The sequence below is a fragment of the Haliotis cracherodii genome, unplaced genomic scaffold (assembly GCF_022045235.1).
Source record: "Haliotis cracherodii isolate W230 unplaced genomic scaffold, xgHalCrac1.p SCAF_44, whole genome shotgun sequence".
Classification (NCBI taxonomy): Eukaryota; Metazoa; Mollusca; class Gastropoda; order Lepetellida; family Haliotidae; genus Haliotis; species Haliotis cracherodii.
In genome coordinates this window covers 624,981-641,287 of record NW_027266302.1, presented here as the reverse complement: position 1 = coordinate 641,287, position 16,307 = coordinate 624,981, and the positions used below count along the sequence as shown (strand labels likewise).

The 16,307-nt window shown below is 40.5% G+C and overlaps 2 protein-coding genes across 2 annotated transcripts; one reads left to right on the top strand and one right to left on the bottom strand.

Moving 5' to 3' along the window:
* Positions 1 to 179: 179 nt before the first annotated feature.
* LOC139441762 (uncharacterized) lies at positions 180 to 4,967 on the bottom strand. The gene is made up of 3 exons (XM_071222544.1): positions 4,900 to 4,967; positions 2,628 to 3,076; positions 180 to 2,338 (listed from the first exon to the last, which is right to left on the bottom strand). Exons 2-3 carry the CDS (start codon positions 2,931 to 2,933, stop codon positions 494 to 496), a joined length of 2,151 nt encoding a protein of 716 aa, XP_071078645.1. The 5' UTR covers positions 2,934 to 3,076; positions 4,900 to 4,967; the 3' UTR covers positions 180 to 493.
* A 259-nt stretch (positions 4,968 to 5,226) lies between these two features.
* LOC139441761 (histone deacetylase 8-like) lies at positions 5,227 to 15,361 on the top strand. The gene is made up of 11 exons (XM_071222543.1): positions 5,227 to 6,716; positions 7,364 to 7,416; positions 7,517 to 7,653; positions 8,887 to 9,028; positions 9,939 to 10,051; positions 11,285 to 11,362; positions 12,150 to 12,258; positions 12,518 to 12,690; positions 13,336 to 13,430; positions 13,846 to 13,951; positions 14,459 to 15,361. The coding sequence occupies exons 1-11, from the start codon at positions 5,556 to 5,558 to the stop codon at positions 14,482 to 14,484; spliced, it is 2,193 nt and encodes a 730-aa protein (XP_071078644.1). The 5' UTR covers positions 5,227 to 5,555; the 3' UTR covers positions 14,485 to 15,361.
* The last annotated feature ends 946 nt before the right edge of the window (positions 15,362 to 16,307 follow it).

Sequence of the window (16,307 nt, the reverse complement as noted above, 5' to 3'; positions counted from 1 at the left end):
TGGTTGCAATCTTTGAGCAGTCCCTCCACTGGAAGTGTGTGAACGTGAAGTTCACATTTCTCCACTCTAATAAACCACTGAATACATAACGAAAGGTCATGTGTACTGAAATAAAACAAGAGAAAAGACAACTACAAACCCAAGATTATGTAATGTTATTTATCTTAATACAAGTGAATTTGATGCAAGCTGATGATAAGAGTACAAGGGACACGGCGAGCTGAATGTCCATCCCAGTCCACATACATCCAGCCTTAACAGACCAGTGGAACCTCCAGCACACACAAAAGTACACGGCACTAATGTTGTGATGTTTTAAGGGTTACAGTGAGTTTACTTTTGGGATAAAGGTGTCACTTTTCATGAGAACAGATCAAACCAGTAATACCAAAAATATAAGGATAATCATCCAACTCACATTTTTCACAGAATCAGCTGTTGGGATAAACAGGATTTAGATGAGTTTCACCCAAGAGTTAATGATGCTGTTCAGCTATTTAGTAAACATTATTTTGTATTTGATCTTTGTGGCCGGATCTACAACATAAGCATAGCGAGGTAAGCTTGCTGGCTGATCAGGGTCCGTTTCTGACCCAGGTTCTTGACTCGAGGTCCTCACTGTGAACTCTTGCACTTGACTTTCACCTACGTCAGCGCCTCCTGCAAGGTCGATAACAGGGATGAGTTCAGTGGTTCCCACCTCCACCACTGACGACACGACCTGTGTCTCTATAACAAGGACAGGGTCCTCGACACCCACGTGACTGGCGGTGGTGACCTCGCTGATCACATGTTCCACAGTGTCTGTGTCTTCTATTTTAACCCCTTTTGTGGCTGGATCAGGTGCAAAGAGGGGCCCACTAGAATGAGGCACATCAATGATTGGCTTCACTGCCACGGTATCATCAGTCTCGTTCTCTGCCTGGCTCAACACCACTCCATGTACATAAGAATGTTCCGTGGTGGCCAACTTTAAAGGGGCCTTCTCATCCTTCTTTGAAGGCTGACCAAACCTCTCAAGCATCTTGTTTGAGGTTTGAAGTGGCAACCCATTTCTCCTCAAGAGAACTCTGTTTGCTACATTGGGAAATGGAAGCCGAACTTGAAGGAAGGCTTCAGTGCTCTCCAGATCATCATACACAGACTCGTCCAGATCTTCGACATCTGCATAGGTCACTTCCGGGTCCACAAGTTCAGGAACAACAGGATAGATGCCAGCGTTCTTGAAGAACCGGATCAGGATCCTTTTTGTGAAGACTTGGGGAAACACCTTCCTGACAACGCTCCAGACATTATACTTTGTAAGTGGATCTCCAAAATGTTTCTTCTGGTACTTCTTGGCCTCTTGCTTGAACAGCTGGTGGAACATATCCTTCATTTCTGAATCCAGTGAGCTCTTGAGATGGTCTGTGACTGGTGGCAGTGCAAACAGTAAGACTCCATGCTTCCTTGCCCATTCAATACGCTCTATTTCAAAGTGTATCAGGTGGCCGTTGTATGTCACCAACACAGGCCCTTCCTTCACATCCATGTCTGCCTTGAGCAGCTTCAGAAGATGGTTCTTGAAGTAGTCCTTGAACATTGAGCTATCCATCACCCCAGAAGGTGACACGCGGGCTTGTGAGTTTGGCAGAGATCCCTCCATGAGCTTGTCACTGTAAGCACCACCACTGAATACAAAGAAAGGAGCAATGGACGACCCAGCAGCATTACTACACAAGATGATGGACACCATATCAGAAACTTTATTGCCAGAACACTTCTTCTTTCCTTGATTCTGGTCATACTTCTGGATGTTCAGTTCGTATACAGTTAAACAATAGATGTTCTCAGGTTTACCTTCAATACCATGTGTGGTCAGTGTTTGAACATACTCTTGGTAATACTTCTTCACAACTTCTGTGCTTGCTGGAGACACAGCACTGGCTCCTTTGGGCTTCTTGGACAGTTCAGGCCATCGATTGACAAACTTTCTGTACCAGTTGTCCGACAAAGACTTGCCTTCATCAAGGACACATTTGAAGGTTGCAAGTTCTGTTGCTAGCTGTGTGACAGTAGTTCGGAGGTATGTGTAGCCGATTGCAGCCATGAACTGCACATGAAGACACAGCTTCTGTTCGTCATCCCGGCTTATGAGAGGCCTTGGCCCTGAGGTAGCCATATATGTGTTGACTTCAAACCGACCGGCAACTCTGTCAAGGAGGGTGGTGAAAGGGATGCTGAACTTCTTTGCTGCTTTTCTTGTAGACATTTTCCCTTCTTTCACAGCATTGTAGGCATTGAGCAGGGCTTCTTGTGTGTATTTCCGATAGTTCTTTCTCTGACCCATTGTACCGTCCTGAAAACACACAATGTGGGTTACACTACAACAAAGACTTGTCTACTAATCTTAATCTTGTTTAATAATTAGTAAGCCAGATATCTAAGATTGGCTCAACATGATGACGATGCGAATTATACCAAAAGTCCGTAGGAAAGCTGTGTCTTTGCCTCCTAATTTTCTTGGCAACAGTTTGAAAACAAACATTTCATTTTGAACCATAGGGCTTATGGCTATAAGTTTTAACATTGAAAAAAGCATGTCACAGAATGTTTCAAAACTACATGTAATGTAAAAAATATTTCACCTGCATCTTCTCTTCGTGGCTTTGCATGCTTCTGCGAGTCTTGAACAGCTTGCCATGACACATACAGATGTGTGATCCCTGGCGGTGACTCTTCCTCATATGACTCAACAACTTGGCCCCATCTCCAAATGACTTGGAACAAAAGTCACACACCGTACATGTGTAATCATGATCATCAAAATCCAGAGATTCACTTTTCATTTTCTTTCTCTTTTTCTCAGGACTGGGGATCTTCACAGTTAATTTTACAGGAGGTCGTTTTTTAATCCTCTTTCTGGAGGACTTTGGAGAGGTTAAAGAAGACATGGCTATTGTCGTGACCTCTGATTCACCTTAATGATTACATCAGAGGAACCTCAATATCATCTTAAGATACTGTGTGATGTTGTAGCTGCTGTATCTTGTGTATAAGTTTCCTGTCTTGAGTAGCTTGATTTTAGTTGTCACATCTGAAATAATATCAAATAGGTTCAAACCCAGGTCGAACACAACATGAAATGGATAATGTTAGTGTGCACTCCATCTTCAATACTTTAAGCATTTGTATGCACTACTTTGAGGGCTGGCTAACGATATACATCACAGAGATTGATAATCGTTAACTTAATATTGATAAATATCGCAGAAATAATATTGAGCAGATATGCAAAAAAGTACGAAAGAAATCAACATATTTCAAGCCACTGGTGAGTGGTGGCACATTTAAGCACAGATTACTTTGCGGACATGTAAGATATAACAGAAACAGTTGCTTTCCCTCTTCGGAAATTGACATGACTGACAATAAAAAGTCTGTTTCGGTAAAGTTAAACTTTATTTCATCACAATAGTTTATGTAAGTTATTATCGATGACACAATTTCACATTGCTGACATTTCTTCCCATTGACAATAATTCTGATTATCAATCTTTTCAAGCCAGCCCTAACTAACTTTCCTCCATCACATGTGAATATACAGTTTGACTATGAACCTCAAATGAGCCTCACTCTGCACATGAACTTTGTGCCAACCCTACCATTGCCTCACAATCAGTGACACTGAAGCACTATTAGAGTAATAGAACCGAAGGCCTCAAGGTTATTGCACATGTTGCACAGGAGATATTGCAGTTTGTGAGATGTTGTTGTTGGCTGGTTGTTGGTTAACGCAGCACTCAGCAATATTCCAGCTATATGACGGCGGTCTATCTGGACTAGACAATTGTGAGATGTAATCGGAGTGCTAATTGGTAATCAGAGTGCTAATTGGTTTAAGCACTTGATCGCTGGTTTTCCTTTTGTTAGAACCAAGCGATGGCTAGATTTGTTGGTTACAATTAGCAACTATACTGCAAATTGGCCTGTATGTATTCACTTGTGAAGGAAAATGGTGTATACCGGTATACAAAACCTGTGACATATTGACAATGTATGCACTCTAGACAACAGAATATAATATTAAAATATAATATTAGGCATCAATTCTGTTTCCAGTGATTACAGAATGGACTCAAACTCACACTAACCAAAAATACATTTAACAGAAACAAGATTGAAACAGCGGACTCATCTCACAACAATTGTACAAGGTGGTGCAGCTGATAAGTATAAACAGTGATGTCGCTGTAAAGAACTCACTGATACCATGGGTACAGATCAGATTTCACACTTGAAATTATACATTATTCTGCAATACATTTGTTGGGTGTCTCCTACTGAATGATTAATTTGAAAATCAGGAAATACAAATTGACAGTGTCATAGGACATACATCTGTGGGTTAGTAAACCTGACATACGCACAGAGACCATATATGGTCTCTGCGTACGCATAAGACATACTACAGTTCAAATTTTCAAAACTAATTTCAGTCTAAAGTAGACACCATTTATGGATAACAACTTCGTTATTTACTGTAAAGGCGACGATTCGGTATAGATCCTTAGGCTACTGTTGTCAAGCAAGGGGAAATGCTATGGTGAAAATTGAACAAGACAATAACCACCCGTTATTTTTATTATATCCAGTACGCAAGTATTCTATACTTGTGTATTTCGACAAAAATCGCACTGGATCTTTCCTTTCTTCATAAGTTTTCAGAAGATTATGATCGAAATAAGGACCATCTGAGGACACAGTGGTTCTATTTTCAATAATGACAAACTGGGGACATCACAATAGACTGAAATATCATTCCTGTTTGGTGCAAATACTAATTGAACTGCACAGTAGAAGTAATTATCTATCTTCTAATCACATGCAATGTTTACAAAAAGTCGCAATTCATCTTACAATGATCAAATTAATCGTCAATATATTTCTTCTTTACCGGAAGTAGAATGTGTTCTAAGTAACTCTTTGGCGTCGGAGGTAGCATATAAAAACTGAGAAGAATCTTTTACGAATGTAAAACAAGGCATTTGTCGTTTCAAACAAAACACCCATATTGAATTAGAAATACACAAAGAAACAAATTACAGACACCGTTTAATTAACGATCGTTATATGTGACAATAATCATACATTATTTAGCTGATTCTGTTATAATAGAGATATTCATATTTCGGATTTTCTAAATGTCAAGTTTCGTTATAACCCACATCTCAGATGAAAACAAAACAAACACGATTGGGCTTCTTAAATGGTCACTCCTGTCCAAAGACTTAACCAAAAGTAATGTAGATGTTTGGCCGCGATCAGAGTTGCCATTGCGTAGTGCGATGGTTGAAGTTTTCATTTGGGACGTTTACGTCGCCAGTAAACAGAATTACGAGAATGTGAATTTGTCTGGCGGGAAATACAAATTCATTGAGGCAGTTTGGGAATAGGTTGGACAGTGGCGCCCTCTCTGCTATTCTGTAGCCTATCAATTTCACCAATCACAAATGAACAGTCTTCATTATACTTTTGCATGTTTCAGATTTCTGCTATGAAAATTTACAAAAAAAATGTCAGCAGAGTATGGTGGTGATCATTTGTCCACCATGAAACAGGAACAATCAACTAAAGAGATAACACCTGATGCTGAAACTCAAAACTCACTATGGCTAGATTCAAAATGTGAAATTAATGCATTTATCGTGGCCGAAAAGGTTAATGGAACTGCACCAGAAGATGAGGGAAAAAGAGAAGAATGTAGTACTAAAAATTATTATTTCCCAAACATGGCTAAGACAGTGTTCAATGCTGATGAGGTAGCATCCCCTATACCAGCACAAGGAAGTAACATTAGAGACATTTATGACATTGATAATGATGATTCTCAGAATTCTGTTGAATTGCACAGAAACTATAAGCATGACACGGCCCCAAGAGAACAAAATCCATCAGTAAATGAAAATCCAGATGCAACAGAACACCCTTTAAAGAAGCGCAGACTCTGTGACATAGTATCTGATATATCTAGTCAAACAAGTCCAGCGTCTTTGACTGATGTTAAAGGGAACTGTAGTATTTTACCTGACAAACATGTATTGAGACAGGGACAAGGTAGTGGTTATGAGATTACTGCCACCACTGAAGGCAGGGGAAATGATGTAAAATCAGAAATATCACATCCATTGAAGTCTTCGTTTGATGTTAACAATGTAGGTAATGATGAGAACAACCCTGAATTTCCAACAATGAGACATAATAGAATTGACTTTGTTCATAGCAAGTGCCAAGAGCAGCAAAACCATGCCAGTACTCTAAGAGTTCAGGTAGATGACAATAATATGGATGACTGTGAAGGTGGGAGCCTAGTCAATCGGACATCCAACGTACTTGAAGTAACAGACAGTGATAAACTATATTCAGACCAGGACAAATCAAAGCCACAGGTTGTTGCCAACAATGTTGATGTTTACGACATCATGGACTGTGATGAACACAGCCAACCACTGACTCCCCTGCACAAGAGGAAGAGGGTACTGCAAGCTAGGAATGAGGAAGTTCCAAAACCTGACAGCTCCATCCCAGGGAAAGACTGTGCCAGTAATGGCAGCGCGAGTGCTGTACCAGTCCGCACTGTACAGACTCCACGGTCAAGCGTGCAGTCCAGAGTAGGCTATGTTTACAGTGAGACCTATGTCAACATCTGTGACAAGATGCCCAGAGTGGAACTGAGGGTAAATCAGACTTCATTTTGACCTCTCAATTTAATAAATTTTGCACATGTATATAGTATTAAATGCAATATTAATTTTATGCACGTAACAATACCTTCAATATTTAGCAACTAATCAGGAAACTACAACATGAAGACTGTAGACTTAGGTTTCCATGATATGGTATAGTGCAATAGCAGTTACATTAAGTAATACATGTATCAGACTCATTATAAGCACGACTTTGGTAGGGAACTCCAGGCACGTTTGTTACCACCCCTGACTGACATGTATTAAGCTAAAAAAAATATAGTCTTGGTTCTCAGGCACCGCCTGCATCATCACATGTTTCATTTTTATTTCCATTTAAAAAAAATAAATCCTAACACTTAAAAACAATGTGATCCAATATGGCACACATTTACTTACTTCCCTTTACATGCACACTGCTTTACTGCGCATCTTGGTTATTGTCATGGTGGCCCCCTAACCCCCCCCACCCCTACCCCCACCCCCAAGAAAAAAACCAAACAAACAAAAAAAACATTAAAAAAACATCGCCCGCCCGCACTATATTCTTAAAAGTCATTGCCTGAGAACCTATTCTTTTATTTTTTTTAAGCTTTAAGTTATAATATTCTTTGACAGTTTCCATTTTTTCCTTTCAGGCAAGCATGGTTCACAGCTTGATAGAAGCGTATGGCCTTGTCAAGTACATGAAGTGAGTTGTTTAAACATATAGTCCTTGCCAAGTCAAACAACTGTATGGTCAGCAAGAGATCATTCCTTTACAATCACTAATGAATGCTTTTTTTCTTCAGAGTGATACCACCAAGGGAGGCAACTGCATCGGAACTGCTTCAGTTCCACTCATCGGAATATATAGAGTTCCTGGAAAAGATCAGTGACCAAGAGGATGAAGAGAAATATGACCAAGAGGCAGAACAGTTCGGCCTCAGTCAGTGGGAATATCTTTTCTTAACTTTATATAGCACTGTGTTGTTCACTCTCTTGTTTTGTAAATGCATCTTAACTATTTGTGTTAAAATGTTTTGAATAATAACACAATAACTACTAATAAGTGTAGGTTTGAAATAAGAACGCTTGCACTGGAACACATAATTTGTTGTTTGTTTATCGTTTTGACAAGATTATGTTTAGTATCATCCATAAATCAATAAGTATGGGGTTGATATTGCTCTACTGAATTTATATTTAGAAGTGAGTTTGGTTTAATGTCGCATTGAACAGTATGTCACATGGTGTGCCAGCTTGATGTGGGAGGAAAACCCTTACAGGTCTTAGAAGTTTACCACTTTGGTGAAACAAGACCATGGGTATGGCACTGACAAACCTAGAAACATAATGAGGGTTGACCAGGATTCGAACCCATGATCATTACTGCAGCAAATTACGCCTGTTTAGAAAACTGGGCCTCCTGAAATTTAGGCCCTCTCTGAGAAAGCAGGTTAGGATATTATTTATTTATACATTGCTCTGTTTCAAATGGCTATTTAATGAGATGCAGCATTTTATTGCAATGCAGCATTAGAAATTGGCACTAGTCCTGTAGTCCTTGCCATGCTGTCAACAGTTATGGTATCATAAGGACTAGTAAAAATTTGCCATTTTAAGGGTTTAGCTATATGTTATCATTATATGACTACTGGACTAAATATTTTAGTTTCTACAGCTGCAATTGGTTGTATTAACTATCTGTGAGCATGATTTAGGCACTTGACATAGATATTCATCAATTGTTTAGTCTTAGATTATTTAGTATAGAGTGTCATAGTTGGTTGGTTTTTGTTTAACGAAGCACTCAGCAATATTCCAGCTATATGACGGCGGTCTGTAACTAATCAAGTCTGGACCAGACAATCCAGTGATTAATATCATGAGCATCGATCCACGCAATTGGGATCGATGACATGCTGCATCAACCAAGTCAGCGAGCCTGACCACCCGATCCCATAACTTGTCTCCTACGACAAGCATAGTTGCAAGCATGGGTTGCTGAAGACCTATTTTACCCTGGATCTTCACGGGTCCAGGGTCACGGGAAGTACTTACATACTTATTCTACTGATGTGTATGTTTCGAGTCCAATATGATGTAATGAATACGCCACGATTGTGTTTCAGTGTTCTTATATCTTGTCATAATTTCAGGATATGATTGTACATTGTAGCATATGATTGCCCTGTCCATGTCGGGGTGTATGAGTATGCTGTGCTGGTTGCTGGGGCAACCATCCGTGCTGCGGAGCTGTTGGTTGATGGATCTTGTGACATTGCCATGAACTGGTGTGGGGGATGGCATCATGCCAAGAGGTGCGTACAGAAGATTGAGTGAGTGAGTGAGTATGGTTTTTACGCCGCTTTTAGCAATATTCTAGCAATATCATGGCGGGGGACACCAGAAATGGGCTTCACACATTGTACCCATGTCGGGAATCGAACCCAGGTCTTCGGCGTGACTAGCGAATGCTTTAACCACTAGGCTACCCGACCGCCCCATGTACAGAAGAACCGTCAGTGCCCTGAGCAATACTGGAATCTTAAAGACACATTTATCTGAATCAACAACACTGAGTGTACTGTACTTGTGTTGGATGAAATGAGAGACTGTTACTGAGAATGACCTGTCTACAATTAATTAATCTGTTTGGTTTTCATCAAATCTTATAAGTCTTTGAATTTAGGTGAGCCTTGTGTACAATATGAAATGGGATATTAGGCTTGCATTATTTAGAATAAGGGAAACTATCATTATTGATTGTGCAGTTGATCCCATTTGTGGTGTGATAGGGAAAACTTGGGTACTCAGGTCGGGTGGGTACTGAGTAGGACCTGGGGACCCACAAGACTACCCAGATCTGTGGTTATGTTGTTTAAAATTGACAATTACAATAACACTCAATGGTTACACTACAAGTCACTAATGTTATTGGTAGCATTTCCTTCTGACTATGCACACATTCCTTCTGACTTTGATAAAGCTTCTGTTAGCTTCAGTCTATGTATGATCAGATTGTTTTTACATGTATCTAAGTAGCTTTTGCCAGGACAGAGTTATATGGTGGAGAGTCCATTTGCACAGAGATTCACAGAAACAACAAACAGGTTGCCCAATCATGATTGGATGAAGGTTAGGACAAAGCCTGTATGCACAAAGAGATTAAGATTGCAGTGTGTAGTTACTGATAGCAAGTGAATTTTTATCTTGATGTGTCTTCTACAGAGACAGCGCCTCGGGGTTCTGTTACATCAACGACATCGTCCTTGGCATCCTGAAACTGAGACAGCGCTTTGACCGAGTGCTGTATGTTGACATTGACCTTCACCATGGCGACGGTAGGTGTGGGTGCACCATATCGTCATGGTTGTCTACAGGGAGCAGAGGGTGTAGATAGGCCTGAAATGAAAATAAGATGCACATCAATTCCAGATAACACAGGCAAACAGTTCCACATTTATTTCTACACTCAGTAGCTGAAGCTAAGGGTCAGGATGTTGGCCTCTGAAAGAAGGGAGCATGGTCTGAGCCTCTGAGGCACCCCAATTCCCTCAGCAGTTCATCTCCCTGAGTTTGCTAAGCCATGCCAGGATTACTTGATGCAAGCCAGTAGTACAAATTCCCGAATGTTGCCCAGTTATGGTCGTTGGTCTGCCTTCACTATATGAATGCTCTTTGGTTTTCCATTGTGATAAACATCTGCAGCCATGCATCACTTGGGTATTCCTCCCACTTTACATGATCTAGCTGACATGCTGTGAAATACTGTTTTACATATGACCGTTTGACTTCTGACTGTTTGACTTGACTTGTACCTCTATTTGAATTGTGACAATGTTTAACATGTGACATTGTTTGACTCATGACACTGATTAACGTGGGACACTGACATATAATACTGTTTGACATGGGATACTGACATGATACTGTTTGACATGGGGCACTGTTTGACATGGGACACAGACAAATGATACTGTTTGACAAAGGACACTGACATGATAATGTTTGACACGGGACACTGTTAGACATGGGACATTGACATATGATACTGTTTGACATGGGTCACTGACATGATACTGTTTGACATGGGACACTGACAAAGGGTACTGTTTGACATGAGACACTGACAAATGATACTGTTTGATATGGGACACTGACGTATGACACTGTTTGACATGGGACACTGACATATGACACTGTTTGACATGGGACACTGACAAATGATACTGTTTGACATGGGACACTGACATATGACGCTGTTTTACATTGGACAATGACATGCAACACTGTTTGACATATGACACTGTTTAACATTGGACAATGACATGCAACACTGTTTGACATGATATACTGACTTGTGACACTGTGTGACATGCAACACTGTTCGACAGGGACACTGTTTGACATGTGACACTGTTTGGCATATAGCACTGTTTGACATGGGACACTGTTTGGCATATGACATGGTTTGACTTATACTACAGTTTGGTATATAACACAGTTTGTCATATAACACTGTTTACCATGTGACACTGTTTGACATATGACACTGTTTGTCTGTGTGTCCCTAGGGGTGGAAGATGCCTTCTGTACAACCTCCAAGGTCCTCACCGTGTCATTCCATAAATACTTGTCTGGCTTCTTCCCGGGTGAGTTTATAGGCCGTGCATGGTAAGTGATGCATGTGAGGAAATATAATATGGTAAATATTCCACTTCAGGACACACTTGGTGGCCCAGATGGCCCAGTCATCCGTGACACCACAATCCACTGTGTGGAGTTACATTGCTTTCCATGCTAGTATCACATGATCATGGGTTTGAATCTCAACTTCACCCTTGTTCTGATTCTTGGTTTGTCTGTACCAAACCTGTGTTTGTGGTCTCAGGCATGCCACTTAAGACTTTATGTTATTTGACCAAGTTTGTTATAGATCTATCTGCTTATTCACCTGAAGAGATACGATGTGTTGGGTATTTTTAAAGCGCATATTATACTCGATAAATCTTTTTTTACACCATGAATCATAAATAACTTCTATTCTAATCTTTTTTTAAACTCTGAAATGTGCAACGTAGATCGTGTTAGGTAAGCAGAGCATGTACTGTTTTTATTGGTCATCTACCACCTACCACTCAACCTTCGTTAAACCGCTGATCATCTATAACGCTCATCAATTATTTGGACCTCGAAGGTAGCGTTGTAGCGAGGGATCACTGTATACCACTATTTATGAACTTTTATATTTTTTTCAAACATCCAAATTTTGTTACAAAGCAAGCATGTGCTGTACTGCTGATACCTTGAGCATGTTCACAAATTACCGGTAGTCCGGTTTGACGTAATTGATGCATGAGATTGTCACATGTCTGAAGATGTCACAAAGCGAGGATGTTCCTGAAGACATAGCATGAACTCTGTGTGGTGTCCTGTCAGGTACCGGCTCCCTCAGTGATGTCGGCGTCTGTAAAGGCAAGTACTACTCGGTCAATGTTCCCCTGCTGGACGGGGTCAAGGACACAGAATTCTCTGCACTCTTTAACAGGTAACTTGTTGTGTCAAGCTGTAGACATGGGCAATGGGATAGCCTACTTGTAGCATTGTTGTGCCAGAGACGAGTTTGGTTGGCCCATATGGGTACAATGTGTGACAGATCCTTTGTTGGTGTGCCCCTGCTATGGAATATTACATTGCCAGCTTGTTACAGGTCTAATTACCTATTGTTGACAAATTACTCAGCTCACTTTAATATTAACCGTCTCAAGATTTATGCATATTCTGAGAAGGGTTTGACATTGTTTCAGAGTAATGACAAGGGTGAAGGAGAAGTTCCGACCTGAGGCTGTTGTGTGTCAGTGTGGGGCAGATGGCATCGCTGGGGACCCCATGGAGTCATTCAACCTCACACCCCTTGGGCTGGGGAGATGCGTGTATACCCTGCAAAGCTGGAAGATTCCATTACTGCTTTTAGGGGGAGGTAAGTACTATGACACAGGGTTTTATGGGAATATTCAAGTGGGTCACCCTGAAAAGTGCTATAGGGGTAGCCTAGCAGGTAAACTTGGTTTCAATTCCCAATGTGAAGATGTGATATTGGTGGAATATAGCCGAGACCAGCGGAAGACCCTGCTCTCACCCATGTCCATTGTGGACTCGTCCTCTGACGGTTGGCATCAGCTTCCATCCCTGCATTGTGAAACTTACGTACCCAAGTAGTGCCGTGGAGTGTGTCTGAAAACTGATTGCTTTTGTTCTGTGTACAAGGATTTATCTAGAGCTGCTTAGAGGCCAATCCTTAGCCCAAAGTCTGCAGCAAGTGTCAGTGGAAATTCCCAAATTTGAATTCAACATTTCCCAATTCATATGTTAAAGTTATAACAAATGTTATCTTTGTAGACTTGTATTTCACTGATAACAGAACGCCAAAATAGAGAAAGAGGCTTTATTGCTTAGTGTAACATTATTACATTGAATCTAGTGTTACAATTCAATGTTACAATACTTCTGAAAAAGAATCCAAATTTTGAACGATTTTCCCAATTTCCCTCCAAGAGCACTTAGTTTGGAATCGTTGTTGTGTGTGAACATCGCCTCATCCTTTGCCTCCCACTGATGTCCACAGGGGGCTATAACCATGTGAACACCGCCAAGTGCTGGGCGTTCCTCACCTCCCTGGCTGTTGGGAAGAAACTGCCTCAAGACGTTCCTGACCACAAGGTATCTCACTTGCTTCTTGATTCACAATTCTAGTATTTACAGTCTCTGGTTACCCTGGTTACATGTAAACACCCTTAATCTACAGACATTCTTGTTCTTCAAACTATGAATACAATGAACAGTTAAGAGAGTTGTTTTTGTCGGGAATTTGCTCCGGCATGCATTGTAGTTCATGTGAAACCTTGCCGTGTGGTGTTACATGATCATGCAGGGTTAGCAGGAGTAGCCTCCCTTGTTCCATACCCGTCAGTTATTATACATGAACTGATCATTATTATATAGTTGGTATTTATGGTGACTGTGATGAAAAAGAGTTGTCTCTGACTCATGCTGTACCAGGCTGCATCTCTAAGGCTCTTATAAAAGTCTTGTAAGTCTTGCCTTACCCTTGTGAAATATGTGACTGTCTTTGCAGTTCTTCATGAAGTATGGCCCTGACTATGACCTGAGCGTATCCGTGGGCAACAGGAGTGACCATAACTCTCGTGACTACCTGTCCAAGGTCTACAGACAGGTCATGGGTCAGTAAGATGGACCTTTTCTGGTGTCATTGCCCTAAATTTGTCTCTTTTTCATTGCCTCTAGTATGTAAGAGATTCAGCAATAGGGTACTTTTAAAAGAAACTTGAAAACCTATGAGAAACAGATCTAACAAGGGAATATCATCTCCAACCCGATTTAACAAATCTACTCATGTACAGTACTCAATCTAATAAACAGCACACTACTCATGTACAGTAGTCAATCTTATAAACACACTATTCATGTACAGTAGTCAATCTAATAACCATCACACTACTTGTATACAGTAGTCAATCTAATAAACATCACACTACTTGTGTACAGTAGTCAATCTAATAAACATCACACTATTCATGTACAGTAGTCAATCTAATAAACACACTATTCATGTACAATAGTCAATCTAATAAACACCACACTACTCGTATACAGTAGTCAATCTAATAAACGCCACTTAACATGCACTTGCAGTTTTTTTAATGTCTGGCAACTTATTTTTATTGCAGAGAATTTGAATCTCATCACAAGTTGAAAAACATGAATCCATAGAAGGACCATGATGTGATGAACGTTTCCTGGATTGTCTCCTGTGCCTTAGTGTGGGTCATATGACATCTCTTTGAAGGGAGACTGCTACTACCTACTGCCACATCTTCAGGCAGCCTCACACCATTCATCATTTGAATACTGTCTTCACGGCAGGGGAGGTTCACAGTGGTGCTGATGGAGTAAAAAACAATTGCTGCCTCTCCCATATACAGAATCTCAGTGTGGAACTGATGTCAGATACATGTACACAAACACGAGTAGACTGAAATAGTCAGAACTTTGAGGTGTTGTGTTTTGTTTTCGTGTTAAGCTATTGTGCTCAATGAATTGTGATGTTTCAAATCAGAAGTTAAAGGGAGATTACCGTATTCGACGTAATAAGCGCCCTGCTATAATAAGCGCCCACAGCGACATTTGCTAATATATTGGCCAGGGAACAATCCTAATTAGCACCCCTTCCGATTGATAAATGTACACAATACTTATTTATTCTCGTATAATACACACTCGTTTGTTATATGCACCCTTAATTATGGGCAATTAAATTCTGGAAAAATATATCTGTCGTACATAAACACTTCAGGCTATGAGCAGAAACCACGAAATTTATCTTTCAACTCTGTTTTTTTCACTAATATAATATTCTAATAAGCGCCCCCTATTTCTAATTTTGAGAGCGCCCTGGGCGCTTATTACGTCGAATACGGTATATATATTACCTGTTTATAAATTAGTTACGGGGTTTACTCCCTGTGTGTATGAACATTCGAGATTTATCAAGGTTTAAGTAGTCGGAGAATTTGCCTTCAGCACTCCTTTTCGATATGTCTAAACACTTAGATAAAAAGTTTCTGTGATTTTGAAGTTTGATTGCCTTGTGTTTGAAGTGTTTGAGGATGGTTTGTTGTCAGATGTATATAACAGAAACATATTGCATGTGACTTTAAGATACTTGATTATTATAAACATTTTTATGATATTGATATTTTGTTTTCATTATAAAAATCTCATGTATTTAGCTTAGACCCACTAAAATAGTTGTCAGTGTGTGAATGATGCTTTCTGAAACCATTAATAATATAACAGCTACATCACTGCAGCCTGGAAGAGTGGTCCAATCTTGAGCTGCCAAACCAATAGTTGGTTGTGAGAGCATTGGTTCACACCAGTCTGTTATTCTCCTCATGCAGTGCATGGCCATGTTCTGCCGCCAACATGGTTGGCGGCCTATGACGTTAATTAACACACTCTTTCCCTATCATGTCCCATACATGTTCAATGAGGGGAAGGACTTGTGAAGATCCGGGGTAGATCTTTAGCAACCTATGCTTGCCGTAAAAGGCGACTAACGGGATCGGGTGGTCAGGCTCAGTTGATGCATGTTATCATATCCCAATTGTGTGGATCGATGCTCATGATGTCAATGACTGGATTGTCTGGTCCAGACTCGCTTATTTGCAGACCGCCGTCATAAAGCTGGAATATTGCTGAGTGCGGCGTTAACACGTGACCAGCGACGATTACCCCAGTTTCGACGTTGTGTACACCGTTTACGTCTGTTGACGATTTGGAAGGGGCGGCACAACACGTGGCTGCAGAACATGGAGATGAGCTGCCTGTAGACCCGTGTCTGACCAAAACATCGTACTCTAGTAGCAGTTTGATTCGCTGTTTCAGTTTTATTCGAGGAGCCTGGTTTCGAATCAGTCGATCCTAAACACTAACAGGGTTGATCGTCAACATTTTGGGTTTGTTGTTACCTATTCCATAGTCTGCTAATCACAGTTTGTGAAACAATGAAGGTAT